Raw genomic sequence first — 25,298 nt, forward strand, 5'->3', positions numbered from 1 at the left:
TTAACTTGTGCAGGCAATCACACAAAGCGTGCAGCACTAGTGAGGAAGCACACAACTTAAGAGCATAGTCTGAACTCACCCTTAGTCTCAGCACTTCCAATGGATAGCCCAAAATCATCACTGATGGCTCTTATTAGAACATGCTGAGCAATGGTTCTGCTGATTATGCACTTCCTTGCTGTCAGCAGATCCAAGGTCTGTGCATTCCATGAGAATATATATTGGGCAGCCTATATAGGGAATCATGTGGCTTAAAATACATATTCCGATTAGTGTCTCAACATTGAAAAGGTAGTTTCTAGCACATCGAAGTCATTGTAAGATTGTTTGGTCCTTGTGTGTCTTCCCGCCTTCTTGGCTGGCCGTGTTATTGTCCGTCTAGCCCTGTATGTTATTTTGTAATACCCTTCTTTTTGTGCACGTTTGCTTATGTGGGATGCTTTAATTCTGTAATGTCCACCGTGTCAAGCCTTATATACAAACTATTTGCCTTTCTTTCAGTCTGTATTCATTTCTCTGTCGGTCAAGAAACCCCCCACTTTATCATTTGTGACCCCTTTCCCAGCTGTTATTAAAAAGATCACTGCAGGAACTGTGTGAAGAGACCAAGAAACGTGGCACAGTGCATGAGCAACTCTTGCCAGCATTTTCAGCATCCTGCCAGTGATATGTCCACATATGCAGAATTGCATGAACTGCCCATTGGGTAACAATAAGAGAGTTTGCTGTTGGGCTAGATGGTACATGGGGTTTAGAATGAAAACAGTGCAGAGGATGGGACAAGAAAGAGAGACATACATACTAATTATCTCTTTTTGTGGTCTCAGCAAGGACTGTACCTTTTGTCACAACTTATATAGATAATGTAATTTCTCACAGCACAGCTACATGATGCAGTAAGGTATATTGATATGGCAAACATTTTTTACAGTATATGAATTCTTTCTTTTGCTAATGCATTTATTTTTCTTTGTTCTTGAACAGCCATTGGAGATCAAGTAAGGAACTTTTCGTGTGGCATTAACATGGCCTGGGCATTACAGAGTTAACAAGAGATTCTTTGCTTGTGGGAACTTTTTTTTTTCAGTAGGTTGTACGTAAAAAGTATTAAGGTGTTAATGCAAGTTCCCAGAGTTCTTAAACAGTGGTTATATATTAGGGAGGTGGGCGGGTTAAACTGTATTGCAGTAGAATGGAAAGGTGGGCTAGTTCGTATTTCATTCTCGTAAGAACCTAGCGCACTATAAGGATGAGAGACGGAGTGTTGTGTGTCATTTTCTTCGTCCCTCATCTTACTGCGCTTAAAGTTTCTTGCGGGTTAAACTGTGTTAAAGGCGTGAAATATGCTTTTTGACTTTTTGTTTTATATATCATTTGTCACTATGGCTGACCATGATTAAGATATATTTAACAAAATGCTTTTAATATACTTTTGTGTTTCCGCTTTTTACTGTACACTTCCATGCCTCCATTTTTTATCATGCCGTGCAATTGGTGCTAAAGCATGTGCATGTTTTGAGACATTTGTCAGGGACTACTGTTTACATTACAGTGCATGAGAATTTATCAATTGAATATAAATAAGCTGTGAGAATGCTACAATTGCCTGCATGTTTCAGCTCGTGTTTGGATCATGAGCATTGTGTTATGATGTATGCATGAATATGTTGTCCTGGATAATGTGCCTGCCATTTTGCCTGCTTGAATGAGGCAGAGAAACAAGACTAAGAGAGCAATAAAGTGGTAGCATTGGACCTTGCTGTACTACATTGCGGTGCGATACAAAGGCAGTCCCAAGATAAATTGCGGAGCACCTGCTGCTGTGAAGATTTGTTGTTCTCCCTGACGGTGAGATCAGTACATCTTCAGCAGATGCCATTTGGAGGTTGTCCTTTTTGTTTCAGTGCTTGTTAAAGCACTGCATGGCAGGCACAACTTAAAGAGGAAGAAAAATTCATTTTAATTCATGCAATCAAGCTTGCTATATTGGTCGGAGCAGTGCAAATTAATGAACTTTAAGAAGAAGCGGCAGTGGTGTCTTCCATTTCTCGGTGGTGGCACCTCTTTTATGACTCCCCTAATGGATGAGAAATCATTAGGATTATTGACAATTCCCCTAATTGAGTCATTGGATGCACTTAGTCAAGGCAGTGTTTCCACTTCGCCTGCATTGTGCCTGCGCCAAATTGAATGCCACGGGCCATTGAGCATTGGGCATGTCAAGCCCTTACTGCCCTTGAAAGTCTGCCTGCCTGTTTGTAGTGACAGAGGGATCCTAGCTCCACCTTACCAGCTTGTTCATATCCAGCATGTTGCATGGCCACCGGAACGGCGGAAGTCGGGGCGTCGCATCTCTCACCGGCCATTTTCTCTCGTTGCAGCCAGTGGCCAGCACTGCCTCTGTACGCCACGACCTCCTTAATCCCATTAACGAGGATTGAGCGAAGAGAAAAACAAACAAAAAAGGCCCGCCTTGTGAACGACTGTTCTCTGTGTGCTGTAGTGTTGGTGGCATCAAGAGGAACCACCATCGGCCTGCATGTGTGTGCGTGTTCCGTGTCGTTTACGCCCCTGGCCTCGTGCGCCCTCCCTACCCAACCTGACGATGCTGGATACTTTTTCGATGTATCAGTGTTTAATGTTATATTCATTCGCCCCCTTTATTTTATTTTTTATTATTATTAGCTTCTTGTCTGCTTGTCTTTGTTGATTCCGCCGAAGTCTCTACGAACAAACCACTAATCGGCACAGCATCTTGATCAACTAACAGCGTGTGACACATCACGATCAGCCATGCATCTGCAGCCTGCCTGAAGTTCTACTCATGGTCACGTGATGAAAAAATATGAATGAAAAGCTTGTGCAACTGCTGACTGTGCTGTCTCGGGCCTTGACAGCGAGATTGTTTTGCTGTATAGTTTGTCTGACATTGTATAGGATACATGTGTGGTCTCTGTTTTCTTCAGGGATGGAGCTGTCCTCACTTTTTGTTGTTTTTTAATTGCATATGCTTATGATTGTTTTTTGTCTCCCACACTGGAAGTTCACCTCAGTTAATTCACTGTCCTTTGTCTTTATGTTCGTGGTCACAGTCATTCTGTGTAGCACTGCTGCTTCAGTCCACCTTAGGTGATTAGCGAAGTCATCGTGTCAGGAAAAGCAGGCTTGGGAAGGTTTGTTAACTTATCGTGATGAAATTGTGGTGAGAAAAAGAGACATAAAAGCAAGAAAAGGCAACAAGGCACCAAAGCTATAGACCTGTTCACTTCCTTCTGAAGTCGGTCTTTTTTGCACTATGTGGTTTTGTCATGAGTTTTCTTGTGCAACTAGCTGTCTTCTGTTGTGGCCTACACTAGATACCAAGGAGCTGTGCATTCTTTTTTGTTTTTCGCAGTTGTGCTTGCTGTAGCATTCTATTAGGGGTGTGGGAATGTTCTAAATTTCAAATATCATTCGGAACAGTTTTGTTTTGTATCGGTGTACTCAGTTTGAGAAAATTGATTACTTGAAATATTTGACTATGGCTGAATGTATGGGGTTATTACTATGATCATTTAAGCCTGCCTGCTGTCGATAAAGGTTCATGAATATGGTTCACTGGCCGCTTCACTTTTCCATGACAAGACTTTCACTATTTGCTCTCTTGCAAGCTGCTTAGTTGAACAGACTGTCAATAGCATTGACTATATTGAAAGAAACAAAATTTACTATCCCTTGTTTTATTTCCCCCACTTTGTTTTTTTTTACTTTCAGAAGTTAAATGGCATTGCAAACCTATATATTTAATATACGTATTTGATTTGATTTTAAAAAAATTTCACTGTGGAAACACTTCTAATTTTCCCTTTAATCACAACTTTCTTACGGTTGGAGGCAGTAAGACACTGAACCGTGGTGGGCAGTTTTGAAGCAGTGGTGAAGGAGCAAAAGTGAACGCAGTTTAAGCATCAGTAGCCAGTGATTGACGATCTATATGAACAGTTGGCTTTGTGTTAGTGTTGTCGTCGTTTTGAAAATGCCTTCAGCATTGCAACGCAATACTGCTGTTATCTATAGGTACACGGTGGGGGGGGGGGGGGGGGGTGAGAGCATGTATTATACTACCTATTGTCGTCCCCAGTTGTTTGCACCATGTGATCCGTGTACAGAGACTGCTGTCACCATGTAGGCTATCACTTCACTGTGCCATGAATGTTGTCCGCCTTTACTTATTGTCCGATTTGTGTGTATAGTGATAGAGGCCTAGGCATCCTCTCCGTATGTGTCACAGAAAAGTGCCAGCTCAGCTTGACCTTAGCAGATATATTTAGTTTCACAAATGTGCACTTCAAGCCTTCTCAGCCAATGTCTCCCCCGAGTGATGTGTAACATACGTACCCTTGAGGCTGTTCGCAAACTGAGTGGAACAAAGGTGCTAGTGTGTCTACCTGTTTTTAGTCTTTTAATCAGTGCAATGTGCCGTGCAAGTTGCAGAAGCCTTTTAAAAGTGCATGAAATAGTGATGTTACAATTGCAATCTTCCCGATGTAAAATAAAAGGTATCTTCTCTTTTTCACTTTTGTGGCATGCATAGTTGATGTTAAGTTAACTGTGCACGAATTTTCTCTACTATTGTCACTCACAAGTGCTGCCTCTGGTTGTTACGATTTCTCTGTCCTTTTAAGGAGAGAGACATATATTAAATGTGTATTTCGTTTTCTTTCCTACTCTTATTTGTAGCGAAACTGTGCTTGCATTAAGCTGTGAGGCAAATTTTCACGTACTGTATTGTTTACTATGCAGAACTTCGACGAGTTAGCTATAAACAATGGAATTGTGTCGGCATAGCATGTGTGGGCTGGTTGAGTGGCTCTTTTAATTCAACTTTATTTCAAACAAATTCGTGATAGCTATGCAATTTGGCGTGCACCATTTCGTTAAATCTCGATTGAATATGTGCAGTGGCAGAGACTTGTCTGCTTTTCTCACAAAGCAGTGGAAAAAATAAATGGTCATGCTGCTGCTGTACTTGCATTAGATGTCCACCGAGTTCGTCACGATGGCTGACTCACAAACCTGTGCTTTTTTCTCCCCCTCATAACTGCAATCTCCAGGTCTAGATTGGGTGAGTCACGTAGAGAGCAGTAGTGTGTCTTGGTGCCTTTGGTTGACAGTTTTCAGTTTTTCCTTTCTGAATGCTGCATCTACTACCAGCCGCTGGTTTACAAAATGCAGCTGCATTAACAGCTGCTTTTTTTCCCTCGCCACTTGCATGATGAAGCTGGCTTTGGGTTTTCTAACCTCCCATTTTATTTAGAGCAGATTACAAATCTCTGCAGATTTTATCATGAACAGTTGCATCCAGTTTTACATTGTCATTTTTTTTAGACAGATACATTCCAGAAATGTTTGAGCTAATGAAATAACTTTTATATTTGTACCAAGGAATTATCACCAAATGAGCTGAAATTTGATGCATGAACAAAAACTGCATTCAATCTTGCTACGAATCTTCAATTTTTGTTGCCCATTTCACCTTTCCTGCATTTTAAGCCAAACTGCATTAGTAGGTTAGGTCATTTCTTGTGTTTCTTTAAAGTATCCCAGTGCCATCGGGCTGAGGTACACATGGGAACACAAGGTAATGCATGTTTTATCCCTTCTCCTTGGGTGTTACTGGAAGTGAGTGTCGTGCGGCCCCCAGTATGGTCAACTGGGAGTTCGGCGTAAAAGGGGAATTACTTTTTGCCTGAGCAATTCACACACAGGATGCATGTGTTTCCTGTTGCGGCCTGTACCATGTTTTTTTTTTTGGTGATTTGGGTAGTTAGAAATTAATTACTTGGACCAAACAAGAAGATGTGTGCATGCAGTGCGGGCAAAGCTCATGCAGGTGTAACATTTTCTCTGTTTTCAGACACGTCTCTAGTCTTCCACAGAAACTGCAACCCACTTTGCAATGACCAGCCTCCTCCCCAGCTTCCTCCTCTTCCCTGGCTTTTCAAGCGCTCCAAGGTCACAGGTGTCAAGAGTATAATTGTACATACTAACGACTTCTTCTTCTTCGTGTCCCGTAAAGAAAATAACTCTTGAGGGATTCACTCCTCCTTCCCCCTCCACATACCATGCGGCACTGCGGGCAACCTGCTCTTACTCTTCAAATCTTGGCCCCTGTGCCATTCTCTCTCTTGCCTTGCATCACAGCAAGTTGTGTTTACCATGCGCTTCCGCAGCTGCTTTCATTTTGTACATAGTTAAATAAAGCAAGGACACCGAGTGTATGCATCGCCATCATTTTCTGTCTGCTGTGCTTCTCTTGAGTTGTGTGACAATAAATGTCATTGGTATGTCCATGGGAACTCTAGTAGAGAGAGGAGACGCACCCGGCTGCCGCCGTTGGTTCACCATCATCACCGCATGGCAAGGTCAGCAATGCTGTTTTGCTGCATTTCAAGTAGCTTTGTGCAGACATTTTTGTTTGAGAATGGTGCACGTTTAGTTACTGTCATCACCAACTCCTTTTGAAACCCATAACCAAAACCATAATCTGCTTCCACTCTGCGTATTAAATCACATTAACGCTGGTTTCAACAGCCATAGTTATATATCGCCGAAGGTAAAAATTGATTAATAAAAGTGTATTCTTTATTTCTTTAACAAAAGTGAAGTGAGTTTGGAGTTTGCAGTTTGTATAAAGGCACTTGGCAAGCAATTCTGATGCATGTATCAACAGGGCTGTAATGTATTACCTGCATTGTAGCACATGTTTATGGGGTGCAATCTTTGGAAAAATGCAAACTTGCTTCAGAGCCCTAGGTTATCACTTCGTTCGATTACTTTGTGGGGGGGGGGGGGGGGGGGGGGAGGGTTAGATGAAAGATGTGTCGATGATAGTATACATGGAGGAAGGAAAAAGACTCGGGGATTACGTCGGGCAGCTAGCCTCGGCAAGCCTCCGACGCCGCCCCTCCCTCTATTTGGGGTGTATATGCGCGTTGGCCCTTGGATAATAGTAAGGCTTATGGCTGCTGGACCTTTCGGTGCATTGTTTGGTAGCTTCTATAGTGACGCCCTCGTCAGGCCCTGGCCACTAGCTGCTCTGTACTCGGCTCTCCGTATTTATAATATTCTAGTACCCTATATTCATAGTCTCCACCCACTCGGCGGCTAGAAATTGCCAATAGCGTGGCGAAGGCCCCTTTCCCATGAACATTTTTTTTATGGCGGCTTAAAAAAAATGTCACTTTTTTTTTTTTTTTTTTTACCCTCTGCTCAAGAACAAAAGCGTGTCCGTGTCCCAAGCCCCCTTACTCTCTGTTCATATATTATCACTGATGTCCATACATACGAATTACCTGCCCAGGCGGACATCATTTGCAGGACAGACTATATCGCAGTACGTTCACAAATAAAATAATTACATCCATTAACCTTTTATTAAAATTTGCGGCGCACGTTTATATCGGAAATGAAGGGAATGGCCATAAAAGTCTAGTTACAGTTTTCTAAATTTCAAAATTGCCACTTAAACCGAAATGACGCGTCAAATTATTCGTTCGTTTTAACAGATTACGCACGCCCAGTGAGTTGTAATAAAATGTTCACCATACCACACGACAAATCCGTCTCGCCCCTGCTGCTGAAGCGACTGCAACCAATCTGGAGTTGCGCCAAGCGCCATTCGAAATCGGATCGAGGGAACGTCGAAGTGCGACGTCAGCTTCATTTTATGCAACACTTTTACACCACAGAGAATTAAGTGGGACGGCGCGCCGCGCTTCGCGGTGTCTTGTGCGTTATCGGGTACATTAATTGAAGGAATAATTTGACAACGGTTATTTTGGTCTACATGGTCATATATTGAAATGTGGAAACCCGTAATTAGACTTTTATGTTATGACGGTTCCTTTCAACTTTTCAGTATAAACATGTGCCGTAAAGTTTAGAATGAGTAAGTTGTTTTGTAATTAGTTTAATCATTGAACGGATTGATTTGTTTTTTTTTTCTTATTGCAAATGATGTCTGGGCATATATAATTTATCTGCAGTGACGTGATTCGAGTAAATTTTGTGGGCTTTTTTGAAGTATTTGAAGGGAGAAAATATTGCGGCAGAACCCTTTGGGATGATAGTCGACGCGGCACGTGATGGGTTAGCATTGAATCAATATAGCGACACCACGTATTGCCACCGTCGAAACGAGGTACTCGTATGTACGAGGGGTGTATTGCATCAGAGTTCCCCTTTCGCGCTTCCCTAAGAACACTCACCGCCATCTGGCGTCGTCGCCGCGGAGCTTGCGCGTGACCTCCGAAATGCATGGCGCGCTGGTGCGTGTGAGCGCTAAGAAACGCATCATGCGGCTCCTCTCGCGCTTTTTTCGGGACATGGTGCGCCACCTAGTAGCGCTGCCGAAATGTCTGCGCCCGAATCTGTCGGAAAGTGCTTGAAATACCTATAAGAATTCGAACGCATTAAAACTACCTACATGAGGACTGTGAATTACCATTGCATTTAAAGAAGCTGAAAACGTGTATTTGAATTTACCAGACCTGATTATCAATCACACATAGTGAACCATTAGGGACCGGTATAAATGATATATTTTATCCGAGCCCATCCTGCCGCCCTTATGTAATAACTAGCAACGCTGCTTTTGTGTTTTCAAAGATGATTAGACAGCCGCACGGAACTTGTGAGGATGCAAGCGGCGGAAGGCGAAACTTCTTGTTTCGGCAGGAACTGCCCTGTGGCAGTGCAGGTGCGGCCCACAAGCGGCTCCCACTGCGCTGACCGTTAGAGTCACTGGAAAAAATTTCTAAGACCGTAAGTTCTTAGTGCAGCCGACCGCATGTCGTCTGCTACAGTGCGTCGCGGATAGGCCCGAAATGAAATCCTCGCTGTCCAAATAGGTGATAAGTATATAATTAAAAAGTCGCAGTTTCGCCTGAAAGGCGAATTGCATCGATTGCGGTAGCAAATTAGAGATCTATACGAAGCAAGGATAGTATATTAATGGACCTTATAAAGTTGCAAACATTCGCTTACTAACTAAATAGACGCACGATGTCACGCGCGCACAGATAAACATGAACGCATCTCGCTCGGTGACCGCGGAAACTCGCTGTGAAAACGCCGGAGTAAGAAAGCGCGCGAGCAGCAGCGGGCAAACTGACCTTCGCGCTGTCTCTCGTCTCGCTTCAACGCGAACTAAACGTCGAAAGCGCAGCGCATACGAAGCTACTGGCACTCGGCGCATGCACTTTGTCCCCATCGCAGATCGCTTTCAAGATGAGGCCCGCACTTCGTCCACATCGCAGATCGCTTTCACGATACGGCGGCCGCGCTGTGAGCAGCAACCGACTCAGCCGACTAGAGTTATTGTACAGTTAAACCTGGATATAAAGAAATTGACAAATTCCCGAAAACTTCGTTATAAAGAGGATTTCGTTATATGCAGGTTCGGCACGGAAATTCGAAAGAGAAACGTTTACCGTATTTACTCAATTCTAACGCGCCCTCGATTGTAACGCGCACCCGTTTTCTGTGACCAAAAGAGAGGGGGGAAATCCTTTACAATACCGCGCACATACAGAAATGCAACTATCGCTCAAGATTTACTCGCAATACACTAAAGTTGCGATGAACAAAAAAGTACCAGTGTCGCCCGAAAGACGAAGCATCGATTGCGACAGCAAATTAGCAGACAGCTACACGATGTAAGGATAGTTTTATCGGCCGTATAAACTTAACATTCGCTGTTTAACCAAATTGGTAGACAATGCCTAAGCACACGTACTACAGCACATGGTCGAAGCTGCGGGAGCTAGGCTCGAAGTATAGTACACTGTACTCGAAGTGCGTAGGAGGTGGCCATATTGAAATGCCGATAGCGATATGGTAGCGCAAATTTAGGGTCGTACTCGAAAAAAAACTTTTTTTTTTCCTTCGGCAACATCAACTGGAAAAGGAGAGTGCCGGCTTGGCGGGCTAGGCCAGCTGCAGCAATCGGCGGAATCAGGTTTGAATCAAGGGAGGGGAAACGGTCACGCCCGCAGCGGTAAGATCGCCGGGTCGAGGGATGCAGGCCCGCCTCGAGCACGTTCGCACGCACGCACACGTGCGCTCGCTCTCGCCTCTCAGTCGCCATGAATTCGAGCGCGACGCCGCCACTTCGCATTCCGTCGCGGCGGAGAAGGTGCTTCCGGTTGCTGCTCGCGCAATAATGACAAAATTTGGGGCGAAATCTCTAGGTTGTCGGCGGGGAAAATTCGTTATTTATAGGGGGTCTCCCGCTGCCACTTTGTTACGTAGAGGTCTCAAATACATGTGCTTCTATGTAGTAACGGCGGGAAATCGAAAAACTTCGTTATATCCAGGAATTCGTTATATGGGGTTCGTTATAAGCAGGTTTAACTGTATATGCTCCCTGAGGGGAGCATATACAGTACCTCTACAGCCGACGGAGCAGAACGCAATCCCTCTCTCTCCGTCGCCTCGCCCCGTGCCTCGCGCGCGAAAGAAGACCGCGCGCTTCCGGCCTGACTTCCTCCCTCGCGTGCGCTACATTGAGCCGCGATTGCCGGCTCACCCTTGTACGCTTTCACTCGCACACACAATGTACGGCGCGCGGCAACGATTTTATCGCCGTTGGACTTTATACGGAACCTCACGACGACGGCGACGCCGACGGCAGAAATGCGCTTGGAGTGTCCATATAATTGCTATCGCAATAAAGAAAGCATCATTACGTGGCCGCTATTCTTGAAGAAAACTTGTACTCAGGTGTTTTGTTGGATTTCCCGGTGTGCAGCCGACAGAGCGCGCTTTAAATAGTGGAGGGGTTGCAAATGGCACATTTTGCCTCCCCTCCCCCTACTTTTGACATTGGAGAATAGGGAAGGAGGGACAAGTGCCCCCCTAGTCCTCCCGGCAATGCGCCTATAAAAGCAATGTAGCGAACACCGTATTGCCATCGCCGAAACGCGTCACGTATCAGAAGTGTATACAGCGGGGCTCCTCTCGTTCTTCCCTATTAAAGTCACTGGAAGTTCGACCAGGTTCCAGTGACCTTATTCGATGATGATGACGATTTATTGGCGCCCCCTCTGAAATGGGGCGGTGACAAATACTCACCTAGCCTGCTTGAGTTAAATGTTATACATATGTTTCTCATTCTAGCATTATTGTATACATCTCCTTCATCAACTTTCTCTATCTCAAAACTGTCTACCTTGTACCGCTCCCTATGCCTGTAATGAATCCCGTCTTCTTCCCTGATTTTTTTCTACCAATACTCTAAGCGTCTCTCGCTTATGATCACTCGCCCGCTGCCACGTAATATGCACCCCGTCCACCACGACAACAAGAGAGCTGCCAGAGCCAAAGCCCACGACAAGTATTCGGATCAAGCAGGTGCCTTCTTTGTAGATGCAGCCGGACCCCTGCACAACCGCTCCACGGCAACCGTTGTACACAGAGGACAGGTGGTAGACTGCATCTTGGCCACCGGAATAGACATCACAGCCATGGAAGAGGCCGGTATAGCCTTAGCCATGCGTAATCCAAGAGCCACCTTTGTCCTCACGGATTCCCAGGCAGCGTATCGCAACTTCGTAAGAGGTCAAGTCGGCCACCTGGCACACTCAATACTGCAACAGGCTGCGGCCAATCGTCAAGAGGGTCAGTGAAAACAGCTGTTGTGGGTACCAGGGCACCCGGGAGTTTGAGGCAATGAGATTGCTCATGCCTCTGCCCGAGAACTTCTACACCGGGACTCCGCCGATTCCTCCACAGCACAACTTCTCGCTGACCAGGACGATCCTCAGCCCCTTCTTTCATATTCTGAGATCCTACAGCACCTCCGGGCTGAGTAGACGCACTTTACCCCCGCCTGATCCCAAATTAGATAAGGCAACGCAGGTAGCATGGAGACGCTTACAAACATGGTCCTTTCCAAATCCTTATGTATTATCAAAGATAGATTCTATGACGTACAATCCGCAATGCAAATTCTGTCCCCAGACGGCCACGTTATACCACATGGTCTGGGCGTGCCAACAGAATCCGGCAATATCGGCCAAGCATAATCCGACGATAGTCGAGTGGGAGGCGACCCTGTCCAGCTCGGACCCAGAACAGCAACAAGCCCTGGTCAACCGAGCCCGGACGGCGGCAAAAACCAATGGTCTTCCGGACTAGGAGGTCCGACCACAAAACGACTATTGATTTTTACTAGTAAATGTTTTACTCTCTCTCTCTCGCTTATCTCGACTACTGACCGGTTGATGCTTCCCCCCCCCCCCCCCCCCTCTGGACACGCTGCACCTTCTAGCGGCGCCGCCGCGAATATTGCTTGAGGCGCGTATGAGAATATATAATCGGACAAGATTCATTGAAGATATATGACGCGAGTTCCATTCACCCTAGCGACGGATAAATTGTTACTTTTTTTTTTTTTGCCTTTGAAGAGCGGCATAAGCACAGTGACCCAAATGGCATCAAAGAGGTTCATTGAAGAGCGGGACATACTATAGTGGTGCAGCCAGGAATTCTTTTTTTTTTTTCGGAGGAAAGGGGGGGGGGGGGGAGGAGTCATGCACTTGACCGGAGATGGAGGAGGGAGGGGGGGCTGAGTTGGCGGAATTCTGGTACACAGGAATTTTGAAGGGGAGGGGGGCATGGGCCCTGTGTATCCCCCGCTCTGCTCTGACTGTGCCTCTGGCACATACCCAGTGCCTCAGTCCGACGGTTGGTTTCGAATTCGGTTCCCTCAGCACAGCTGCCCGACGCTATACGACCATGGACTCAGTGGCGCACCGACGGGGGGGGGGTTCGGGGTTGTAACCCCCCCTCCCTTTTTTTTTTTGTTCAACCCCTTTTCTTTCCCTGCGCCTTTGAGTACTGCAACTAAGATGTAAGACGCGCAATCGTCTGTACACTCACAAAGTTGCGCAGAAAGCGCATTTTCTGACAATTTACCGTGAAGAAATTGAAATTAGTGCTGTTTAGATGGTATTGACAAACTAAGGCAAACTGTCAACCCCACCTTGGCAGAGATCCTGGGTGCGCTACTGCATGGACTACACAGTGACCCAACTTGGTGGGAAAACGGTTATAGACAGGCATGTGTAGATGGATCGATACTGGAAAGTGTGCGAAGTATCCTAAGAATGCTAATCGCATTAAAACGCGCCAAGTGCAGCAAAAAACATGCACGACACTGCATGCTTATGAAGTTCTTATATTTGTACTTACTGGTTTCTTTTTGTCGCACAATTAGGTATATAGCGTTCACGCGCCATCGGTTATTTCCCATGACCTACAGCCGTCCCAGTGTACGATGAACAAAACTTCGTCTACCACGATCTGAACGTTGTTACGCCGAACGTTCGCGGCGTAGTTTGGTACAATTCGATCCTCCGCCAGACATCCATGCATGACTACGGGATCCATTCCGCCATTTCTTAAAGGAGGGTGAACCAAGGAGGTTGAAGAAAAACTCCTTCGGGTGATCTATATGTCTATTCCTTTCTTATTGCAAAGCCATGAAGAGCTTCTAAAAATCACGCTAATAATCCATCAACGACGACGAACCAGTGATGCGATCGGTTGTCGGCAGCGTTTATTGATTTTGACTTCTAGCCGACTAGTACAGGAAACTGGTCCTCATATGTAGTCGCTCATTTGTTTAATGGACGCGCTCAGCTGCAGAAAGAGGGAACTGTTAGATGTGTGCTTATTTGCGTGAAGCACCTATGCCACAACGTGATTTGCATGCGTGGAGATTTCTGCAAGGTGTAACTTTCACTCTTCAATAGCAAAACACTGGGCGGTGTTGCCCGCGGTTCGGTATCGGCTAACTGATCATGAGACTAACCGATTCTGAATACCATTACTCTCGGTGCCTCGTCGTGACAGCTACCAGCGGCATGACCCGTTGCTATCGGTGCCTCGTCGGGACAGCTATACGAGCGGCATGATGCGCTCTCTTTCCCCTTCCTACATGCGCGTTTTTGCAGCGGACAATGTGAGAACCCGCGCCGCCTTCTCGACGCGCCGGTACAGCTACTGCGCAAAAGCACGTAAGCACGTATGTGATGCTTGCACAAATCGGCAGGACAAAACAGACTTGCAGTCAGTCAAGTTAGAAGCCAGCGTGTCTCCACTATTCTTATGTCGGCGACTTGCAAACGCGTCCGACGTACTCTCAATATCGATCCAGGCTTGAAAAGTACTCCTGTCGAGAAAGATCACAACTTCAATGGGCATTATGACTGGCTGATGTGACGACGGTTATGCTATATGCGGACACGTGTGGATCTGCCTCTAGCTTTGTTTGGCGAGATAGAAAATATCCCGTAGAGCTAGAAATCTGACGCAGAATGAACTACGTTTTTTTTTTCTTCAAATTTCAAGGCTATAGTCGCCCTGCCTCTTTATGTGCCTTCTCTTAATCTTAGTGCTTTTTAACAGTAGTTCAAACGTGTGAACCAACTTGTCCGTGTAATTAAGGCAGCAGCGCGACTTTTCAACGTAAAACATGCGTATACTTCACGAAAGAAAAAAATGCTGTTTCGCCCTAAATATGAAGGATTGTAATGATAGCAAAGTATTAAACAACTGCACGATGTAATGCTCGTAGGTTTATCTGCCGTATAAATTGCAGTGTAACATTCGCTTACTATAATTAAAATAACAAGCATGGTATCACGCACGCACAGGCAAAATAGATATCATTCGATGACAGCGAAACGCTCTCGCAACGCTGGTGTGATCAAGAGAGCAGGCAGATAAGAGCGAAGGCTTCATGCTGCCTCGTTGCAATGCGCCTCCGAACCGTGAGATTACGCGACCTGCAACACTAGGTGCGCGGGAAGACAGCGCACATGAAGCCACCAGCCAACTCCGCTCTCCCTCTTTGCACCCGCCGCAGATTACTTCCAAGATAGGACGCCCGGGCCGCGTCAACGGCGCGGACAGCAAACGCAGCCACGGCCGCGCTAAAGGAAAAGACGCCCGCTCACCTGACCCCCCTCCCCAAATGCGCGCTTGATCACATGGGGCCTCAAACATTAGGCGCACGGGTCGGGCGTCAAGCCACTATCCTTCTCGGCAGCCCGCCGCGGTGGCCTAGCGGCTATGGTGTTGCGCTGCTAAGCACGAGATCGCGGGGTCGAATACTGGCCGCGGCGGCCGCATTTAGACGGGGGCGAAATGCAAAAACTCCCGTGTCCCCTGCATTTAGGGCATGTTGAGATGGGCTTAAAATTAATCCGGAGTCCCCCACTACGGCGTGCCTCATAATGAAATCGTGGTTTTGGCACGTAAAACCCCAGAATTCATTCATTCATTCATTCATTCATTCATTCATTCATTCTCGGCTGGCTCACCGTCGCAAGCTTTCCCTCGGACCCACAGCATACGGTGCGCGGGGCTCGATAGGATCTTATCGTACTTGGATTTTATACGGAACATCGTGAAGGCGACGATGGCGAGAAATCGCCTGGAGTGTACCTATAATTGATATCGCAATAAAACATTTGAAGGCGCGAAAGTTCTATTGGTAGGGAAAATAATTTTTTTAAGGAAGTGCGATTTTTTTAAATCTTAGCCCAAAAGGCCGAGAAGGAAAACATGGGGCGCATCTGTACGCTGTATGCTTCAGTTGTACAGAGCTCTATTTCTAGGATATCTACTCTACCGCCTTCCAGTGTTGTCCAATACGTGCAAGTCAAATGTTCCCTCATTGGAGAGCTTACAGGGCCAAGCATTGCGCACCTGTTTACGACTTCCTCGCTGCGCGTCAACACCTGCAACAATCGCCCTCGCCAAAGATCATCTCATCCTAACTTACGTTGCTGTCGATTGTCGCAGGGTGCATATCCGTCATATTTCCCGCGTCCCCGATCATCACTTGGCGTTCTTGCCCTCGCAGAGACCTCGTGCCAGGTTTTCTGAAGTTATGATCACCAATCCAAATTGTTTTACATCAGGATACACCCCAGCAGCAAGGCCTTCATTCCCATTGTGGTGTCTCCAACAGCCTCAGGTGCGCCTAAGTATACCGGGTGTAAAAAAGGCCAATCACCCAAAAATAGCTCTGAAACAGATTACGTTGCTATTAATGAATGATGCATACGGGGACAGAATACACATCTATACCGATGATTCGGTATCATCTACCAGCTCTTCAGGTGCCGTTGTCATTCCGGCTTCGAAAACTACAGTCAAATTCAATCTGTCACGCATGGCAATATTAACGGTGGCAGAACTTGCTGCCCTGCGTGCTGCTGTAAAATACCTCCTGCAAGAGACACCACAGAAATGGGTGATGTTTTGCGACTCTAAGGCTTCAGAGTCTGCATTTTGCCCTATATCACAGGACTCATGAGCAGCGGGTATATGAGATAAGAGAAGACCACTATCAAGCTATGGCTAAAGGGCATGAAATTATACTTCAGTGGCTACCTGGACATACTAGCATTGCTGGTAATGACCTCGCCGACGAAGCCGCCAGGTCTTTTTCCCACCTGGAAACCCGGCCAGTTCCAATTCCCTTATCCAGGACCGACGCTACAAGAAAGCTTCATACCATGGCTAAAGCCATGACACACAGATATTGGTCTTCTCCCAACCTCCCGAAGTGTCATCTTCATAGACTTGATCCATTCTTAAAGCTACTAGTGCCATCAAAAGTTTCCCGCTCTGAGGCGACAGTATTGTACCGCCTCTGGCTCGGGGTAGCATTTACACGGGCCTACTCGTTGTTCCACATTGGAATGGGAGATACGCCCATGTGCGACTCTTGTGGAACTATAGAAACGATTGAACACGTCTTATGTCTCTGTCCCCAGTACGACGTCGAGCGTGAAGCTCTCCGGACAGCTTTGAACCGGCTGGATTCTAGACCGTTTTCGGAATTGAAGATCCTTGGACCATGACCGTACGCGTCGATGGCACAGAAAGCGACGAAAGCGTTGTTGCAGTACCTCAAGTCGACAGGTCTTGACGGTCGTGTGTAAACTCGGTGGAAAGCTTCAAATGTGCGCGAAACTGTGCACTCTCTATCTCCTTTCTCCCTCTTTTCATCCCTATACCCCCTTCCCCCAGTGCAGTATAGCAAACCGGACGTGGGTCTGATTAACCTCCTTGCCTTACTTTTCTTCTATTTCTATCTCTCTCTCTCTCTCTCTCTATCTCTCTCTCTCTCTCTCTTGAGGAAGTGCACGGGTGTATTTGATGGCAAGTGAGGCGAGCACGTTGGTGGCAGGTCACGCGGTACGTATACGGTTTTAATCAGTATGAAATGTCGTCTCGTGTAATTTTGCACCATTCACTGTGTGAATATAAATACAAATTCTTAATTTCTGGGATAACACAGCAGCTGTGTTTAACAAGGAGAAGTAAGCAGTTTTCATCTGCACCATAATGTTATTACACACTCATTCTAATTATCTGTGGCCAACAACTGCGCATCCATACCCCTGTGCATTTTGCATAGTATACAGAGCCGGTGACGACGCCCGGCGCAATTTCTGTTTCATGAAACGCCGCTGTGATATGTGGCCCTCTAGGTTGGAATCACATGCGACAGCAGTGTTTCAAATCATGAAAACAGTTGGCAGATAGTCATGTATCACGGTCATTTTATGACAGGGGAAGCCTTGGATACTTGGCGAAACAAAGATCGATATAGGTCTCGAAAAATCCGCGATGAAGGGCCCGGTGGGTGCAAAAACAGCCCACAGATATATTACAGGCTTCCTGTGGGCAATGTTCCCTGTACTGCACGTAGCAAACCATGTCACCGCGAAAGGCTTCTCTAAAGGTCACCTGAAGTAGCTGCCCAGATATCATTGGAATTGGGAAGTGAAGGAAATGTGATAAGGACCCAAAATTATCTTGCCCTGCAAGGTGTTTTGTTTCTTTACGCTATCGTCGTCTTCTCGGAATGTCTGCCGTCGTTTCCCCGTTGCAGGACAGATATGGAAGAGACTCTGACAGTATGTACATGCCCTATTCTTTGAAGGTCTCTTCGCATTCAGGGAGAGAGAAAAATAAAACCGTTACAGGTAAAAATGCACGGCGAAACAAAAATGCAAGATTTCCAAAGTTTTTATTCGTTCACTGCCTCGTTTAGTGAGCATACTGATCTTCAAGCCTGTATTAGAAATTACGGCTACATGCGGGACTTCCCAACAGGCCCCTTCAGCAGCCGCAGGTTCCCGGCTTCCCGGTGTGCCCCCTGGCCACGCCCCTGCCCAGCAGGTGTATAGCTTCAAGTGATACGTAAGGCACCGTCAGGCATTATTTTGCTCGTATGCTTTAACTTATAAGCTCGCCAAACTATACTACGTTTCAGCGGATCCTCAAATGCTCGAGATCCAGTCTTCAAAATTGTGCGCTCTGACTTCGCCGTAACGACTTTCCGAAATGCCGAAATGCAGCGTATACGCGTGATCTATCCTTTGGAGGCGCTGCTTCCGATCACTTGCTTATAGTGTTGTAGCTTACTGGAGGGTGCAGCGGCGTTTGCAACTCTTTTCCATGGTATGCACCATCGATTCGCTATGTACGTAGCCTTGGAAGTTATTCTGCCAGTTGGTCTCTTTCGAACGGCCACGAATAACGGTCGCGTCGCCGAAACGATTGTAAAGGTTCCTCTCACAATATAACCTTCTTCGAGGGAATCAGTTTGTGAGGAACTTCTGCAATTTTTTCAGCGTATTTTTTTACTTTCTTTTTTCTCCAGATCGAGGGTTTTGCATGCAGACAAGACATCCGTGTCTTGGAGGAGCTTTTAAATCTTTCACCCGCGACTGCAGTAGGTCAGTGGGACTCGTTGCATAAGCGCGGCTGTCGCGGTCTTATCTGCAATTTACGATCTAAGGGCATTCATAAAGTTGGCAGTCCTTACGAGCTGGAGATTTCGAACGGCACTGCCATGGGGATTCCTTCGTTTGGTTTTCGCTAAGCTCTTGCCGTGTGGTCGCACTCACGCGCCTTGCCGGGAAAAGCTGCCGATCTTGCCGGGCTTGAGTTTCGATTGTGTTCGGCTGTGCGCGTCCCCCAAATCTGTAAGCAATGAATACAAGAACGGCCCCAGATAAGGGGCGGCAGCGGCCGCGCAAGATAGGCGGGTCCTCAACTGATTGAACAACGTTCTGGCCGTGCTTCTGCAAGAATAAAGCGCAGCGCGTTATCGATATCGCCGTGCAGCGCATAGACCGGTGCCAAACAATAACCGTACACAGCCGACTCCAGTCCGCACGGCTCCACCAATACACCCCGCTATGGAAAAGGTGAGTCCAGTCCAGTCAATGCTCATTCGTCAGTCAGTGCCACCGGTCATTAGTAGACCGTCGCTAAATATATATATAGCTGCCCCACGCGTTTTGACGGGGCGTGTATTCGTTGCAGTGCGCTAGCGTGCGGCGCTGTCTCGCGTTTGGGCCTTTGGGGTTCTTTGTCGAAGCGATGTCAACACGTCCGCGATCAGTGTGCCGACTCCTTCTAACATGAGCACTGTGCTTCACATTGGATTCACGGATCGAACGCTATATAGTATGTGATCTTCCTATATGTGCCTAGATTTTGTATAGGAAGTGGCGTCAGCTGTCATCAATCTGGCCGGTGCAGTCTACTGTAGGCGCTCCGACGCAATACATCGTACAATCGCAGTGACATCGGAAGTATTTGGTGCATGGTAAAGGGGATTAAGCCGATGGTCGCTTTCCTGGCAATGCCTTGTCCATTCAGAGTGATTGCGGCTGCACCATCCACCATTTTCCACTTCTTACTCCACTGGCCGCACTCGGACTCACTCGGACTATCAACGCCTCGATTTCCTGTGTCAAGTGCGGCTTGTTCGGACTTTTCCACTCTTGCTGAAGCGGCACGCGCTTTTTACGACCCAGTTGGGCAGTCAACCGCGGATGTCGCCTGCAGTACGTTTGTAAAGTGAGAAGAGGCAAATCTTTCTTTTTGTTTTTTGTTTTTCTTTGATGTATCGATGTTATCAATTCTATCATGACCCTACCACGTACATCCTTAGCTTCATTTGCGATCGCAATTAAGTCCCGAACTGCACTATGAATCTGTGAAACTTCAGAACTCGAGAAGTGCGTGTGCTAACTATATATTTTACGCAGGTCTTGCTTCCGCGCACTACACGGATATGTATGGGTATACGCGCGCCTATCGAAAAATATGTGATCGACGTGGTGGCCTCCAATGCTTCTGACCTCGATCGCGAGGTACGAGACAAGTATATCTAGCCTCACCGCCGATAGTTTATCTTTTAATGCGCTGTTGGCTCTTGTCGTTCTTGACGCCTGGTGGGGATGTTCCGGCGCAGCCACTTGCGACCGTCAGCGAAACCTTGAATATGCACTTCGTAATCTTTGCAGATAATGATGATAAATGTTATTGTTAAGTAGTATATTAGGATGCCTGCGAACGTCAGGGATGCGTACTTAAGAATTTAATTGCTACCTGAACGCTTAATTCACGTGCGTATGTTTGCCACATCTTGCGAATTGCCGAAGAAGAAGAAGAAATGCCGGAGTTCCGACGTCTTCCGACGGTTTCCGGATGAGCGTGGGACAACGCAGAGAACAACGCCGCCAGCATATATACACGCAAAACTGCCGCGCGACTGGCCGCTTGAGGCAGTTTGAGTGTATTTGCAGGCATCTTTCACACTCGGAAAAACACTTTTATGTAGCACGTATTGAGCAACAGAAATCTGTATCGGGAGTTTTTCAGGTTGCTCTACAATCTTCTCGTTGACACTTTTCATATAACTATAGTAATTGAGAAGTTGATTAATTGATTAAGACTAATTGTCTAATTAGGCGGAATGCAAAAAAATAATCTGAGTATCTCCAAGCGACGGCAAACAACATTACCTTGGTTCTGTCCAGCGACGTGGCATTTTCATGTTCTTCATGTTTGGACTCAAGTTACGTGGGACACCCTGTATATGTGCGCCACATGAACACAAATTCGCTCATCAAAACGGCCCCCATACCAGACAGCCATAACCGTGTCATTAGGATCAGTGGGGGGGGGGGGGGGGGGGGGGGGGGACGAGCTTACGCCGGCTACTTGAAAGGAGTGAGTGGCGTCATAGTGCATACATGGGCCGAAGTTTATTAAGTGGCTCGAAAATTTCACCATCCGGACAATTCAATGGCACTAAAATTGATGGCACACAAATTGATGGTGCACCATTGATGGTCGAACCCACGACCTTTGGTGTTACTTAAGGCACGTACAGTTCATTAAGATTGACGTAATTAAGACACTCGAACCCACGACCGTTGCTGGGAGTCGACCCCACGACCTTTGGTGTTACTTAAGGCAAATAAGGCGCAGTTAATTAATATAAAGTTAATTAAGGCACTCGAAGCCACGACCTTTGGTGGGAGAAAACAAGCAATAGGAAGTAACAACGCATTCGAATGAGAATGTCAATGTCAAGTAATTAAATGAATGTCTCGTGAGCACGCAGGCTTTCGCCTTCATCCTCTTTAGCGTATGCTAAAGCGACTGTCAACTTTTTATGGGCAATGGGTTAACTGCTATAGAAAATATGGTAATTGCTTCATCCAGACACCCAAAGTCCTGGGATAATGCTGCAAAACTACGACAAAATGGAAGAGGCACACACATGTTTACGTACAGTGCTACCAACTGATTTGAGGGTCGAATTTTTTTTGCCAAATGCGACCCCCCAGGGTCGATTTTTTTATTGCTGATTGAAATTCTTCGAAAGAACCTATTTCGAAAAAATATGGTCGTAATTTTTTTAAAGTGACAGTAAAGTGAGGAAAAAATCGTTGGTGTTGTAAAATACACAATGTCTATTCGTGAATAAGAAGATAAGCGCACTGAAAAATGGTTGTGCGCACGTCCGGAAACCGAAACAAGTGAGAAGCCTTCGTCTTATCGCCAACAAGGGGCTATAGAGCTTTTGTGGTCTCCAAAAAAGGAACCGCAAAAACGGCAGCATCGTTTCTGTATATACGCGGCTGCCTGGGAACAGGTGTAATCGCGCCGCGGTGGGCGATAAACGATCGAGTAACAAGCGGTCACCCTTTGAGAGATTTGAAACCAGATAGCCATCAGTTTAGTGCAACAAGCGGGATCCGCCGCAGGAGAAAACCGTACCTCCGGTGCAGCGCGCGCGCGCGCGCCCGGATGCGCAAGCGAGAGCTGACGCGCCGTTGCCGTTAAAAAAAAAAAAAACGAAAGAAAAAAAAACGGAGAGCCATTGGCGCAAATAAAAATTCCACGCCTTCCCGTCGAGTGGCAGCACATACCCAGCGAAAGAAATGATCGAAAGAAGAGCGCACTTGCCGCCGCCGCGCGCGCACGCGCCGGGATGCGCGAGCGGTTAACGAGCACAAGTAAAAAATTCCACGTGTTTCCGTCGAGTGGCAGCACATGCCAAGCGAAAGAAATGATCGAAAGAGGCGCGCTTTTTAAATGTACAAGCGATAGCGTACATGTACGCCATTGACCATTTTGAGGGTGTTCGCGGAGGTCGTACATGTACGGTATTGACAATATTGACGGTATTGCACAATACATTTTAATGAACAACAAGAACGAATGCAAAATTATCTGACAAGACACAAATCCTCGCACGCGCTCACTCATTTGTCATGGGACACCTCCAAATATTCAGCTCTTGGATAAGAGGATTGAGGTTGAGGGCGCGGAATTGGTTTTAATCTGTCGATATCGAAAGCTTCACCGAGATTTCTGTAGTGACCGTAGCCCTTACTCCTAAACAGTACCGTACAATTTTAAAGCAGTCATTTATCTGCTTCCTTCTTTAGGAAACAAGTGTGAAAGAAATTTCTGAACGCTCTGTTGGCAGGCCACGAGATCCTCCTTATAGTTTCTGTTTTTCCGAGTGCCGCTGGATCCGACTTCATCCTCGGTCTCATTTTTGCTCAGGATGTCAAAGGATTGAGGAAGAAAGACTTAAAGGCAGGGTAAACTGAGCGGGTTGATAACGTGTTAATGTTTTATGTTTCAACGCAAAAATTGCACAAGGATCAAGGGAGACCATACGACTTGGGCGCTGCAAGACACCACGTGTCTGCTTCCTCCCCTGTCACATTATGATATTCAGGGTGTCCCACGTAACATTAGCCAAACTTTTAAAATGTGTAGCTGGACAGAACCAAGGTAGTGTTGTTTGCCGTCGCTTGGGGATACTCATATTATTTCTTGTATTCCGCATAATTGCACAATTAGTCTTAATTAATGAATAAACTTCTCAAATATTACAATTAAATTAAAAGTGTGAATGAGACAATTGTAGAGCAACATGGAAAACTCTCGATACAGCTTTCTGTTGCTCAATAAGTGCTACATAAAAGTGTTTTTCCGAGCGTGAAAGAAGCCCGCGAATACACGCAAAGTAGCGGCCAGCCGCGCGGCCAGTCACACACGCACACACACAAGAAAAAAATATATACAAAGTAATGGGCGTTTTGTGTAGGCTAAGTTGCATCTAACATTAACCTTGATGTTTACCGTGGTCTCGTTCATAACATACTGTTTCTTGGAGTGGTTAACAGCGAACTGACACCAACCTGAGTACGCTCCCAATTTTACAAAAACGTGGAATTTCTAACATTTCACTCTATGAAACCCCTTTAAAACCTACACAGTATTTTGTATTAAAAGCTGCAAAGTTCCACCGCACCTGTGGAACTTTCACCTACGTGTTTTATGAGGAGGTTGCCACGAGAAATTGCCTGGCTGTCAGAACTTACACTCCGTACGTGAAAGAAGAAAAAAAGAAAAGGCGTAAAACCACTCTGTCACGTATACATTTGTCTCCGGAACTGGTGTCATTGAGCTCCGTGATTAACGGCATTGCTATCACCCGAAGCAGGATAAAGGACTTTAGTTTTTTTCTCTTCTTGTTTTTTTCTTTTCTTTTTGTTTTTTTTTTTTATCGACAAACGCAGGCGATGCAAAGCATGCCTGCGGCCACCCGTGTGTACTTACGATATTGTCCGGCGCGTTTTATATTGACTGATGCCATCCGTAACGATATGTCGCCAGCTGGAGTGAAGCCAATGCAGCTCAGAAACAATGGAGTCATGGCGCAAGAGAGAGATCTGAAAGCGACATAAACATCACCAAATCGCGCCACACGAAGGCACAGTGTGAACGTCTTTCGTGCTCTCAGTTTGCTGTCTTTGTGAAAGCGAAAAGCCGCCTATTCCGTTTTCGTGGTTGGTCAGTGGTCGGTGGCCGGAATGGCGATAAAGGAGCCGGTGCATAGCACGCTTGCTCCCGCGAAATTAAGAGAGTTCTGGGGAGCGCCGACTTCACAGCTCTTCGATGCGCACGTATTCGTTCGAAAACGTGCGTTCGTGCGTTCGTTCGTGCGTTCGTTCGTTCGTTCGTTCGTTCGTTCGTTCGTTCGTTCGTTCGTTCGTTCGTTCGTTCGTTCGTTCGTTCGTTCGTTCGTTCGTTCGTTCGTTCGTTCGTTCGTTCGTTCGTTCGTTCGTTCGTTCGTTCGTCCGTCCGTCCGTCCGTCCGTCCGTCCGTCTATTCGGTTACATTGACAATTATCGTCGATGGTTTCTCCACATCTTTTTTTCTTTTACAGCAATAGCTGTTCGAGCTCACTCCCCTGGTTGCTTTTACGTCCGCAGGTGTGCGCCGCCGCCCATCGTTAGAATCTCAAAATAATTTGCGAGAAAGTTTCGAAGAAAAGAAAGAAAGAAACGCTCTCATTGTGTAGCAAGGGTTCGAACTTAAGAACAATGGACTGGTAATATACAGTATTCTATCTCTTAGACACTATGCCCTTCTTTCTTCTTCATGGTATTTATTCGGGGCACATAATATGATTCTTGCGGAAGACATAAACAGACAAACGAGCTAATGAACCGATGCTGCAGCTGTGAAGAATACCGATCCTGAAAAGCGCGATCAAGCCAGCAGCTGTTATGACTGGCTAACGCACGCTAGACATCTGTGTACGGGTATACAGTATGTATGTCTGGCGTCCGCGCCTTCTTTGTGTTTTAACACCTCGCCTTATTCCAAGTTGCGGCGGCTGTCCCTAACTACAATTTCTTCTTCTGCATGTAATGACAACGATTCAGCATGTCTGTTTCGTCTTGATAAGTGTTCTTCTCATTCACTGGATGGCGTTGACGTCATCTTGTTTTCTTCAATGATAATGCGGCGCATGTTAATGGGGGAGCTCAAATATAAATTGGAGAAAAGCCGAATGAATCCAGCAGTAGAATGGCTGCTGGAGTAAATCCAGCAGC

The 25,298-nt window shown here is 46.3% G+C and overlaps 2 protein-coding genes across 10 annotated transcripts in view; both read left to right on the forward strand.

Moving 5' to 3' along the window:
• The window catches only part of LOC119455842 (phosphatidylinositol 4-phosphate 5-kinase type-1 alpha-like), an 83,229-nt gene extending 76,971 nt beyond the window's left edge, over positions 1 to 6,258 (forward strand). For 5 of the 8 annotated variants that reach the window (XR_007467535.1, XM_037717341.2, XM_037717335.2 and 2 more), the window contains one exon: positions 2,382 to 6,258. Coding sequence is in view for 5 of the 8 variants with exons in the window: in XM_037717341.2 (XP_037573269.1) it covers positions 2,382 to 2,441 (60 nt within the window). In the remaining 3 variants the exon portion in view is untranslated. Of the gene's footprint in view, positions 1 to 984; positions 999 to 2,381 lie in introns of all 8 variants that reach the window. The other 3 variants (XR_007467536.1, XM_049669354.1, XM_037717339.2) reach the window with 3 other exon arrangements.
• A 12,710-nt stretch (positions 6,259 to 18,968) lies between these two features.
• The window catches only part of LOC119455844 (leucine-rich repeat-containing protein 4C), a 29,254-nt gene continuing 22,924 nt past the window's right edge, over positions 18,969 to 25,298 (forward strand). Inside the window, exon 1 of one of the 2 annotated variants that reach the window (XM_049669357.1) lies at positions 18,969 to 19,283. In XM_049669357.1, the coding sequence (XP_049525314.1) occupies positions 19,275 to 19,283 (9 nt within the window). In that variant the 5' untranslated portion in view covers positions 18,969 to 19,274. The remainder of the gene's footprint in view (positions 19,284 to 25,298) is intronic. The other variant, XM_037717346.2, reaches the window with a different exon arrangement.

This window comes from Dermacentor silvarum, chromosome 6, assembly GCF_013339745.2.
Source record: "Dermacentor silvarum isolate Dsil-2018 chromosome 6, BIME_Dsil_1.4, whole genome shotgun sequence".
NCBI lineage: Eukaryota > Metazoa > Arthropoda > Arachnida > Ixodida > Ixodidae > Dermacentor > Dermacentor silvarum.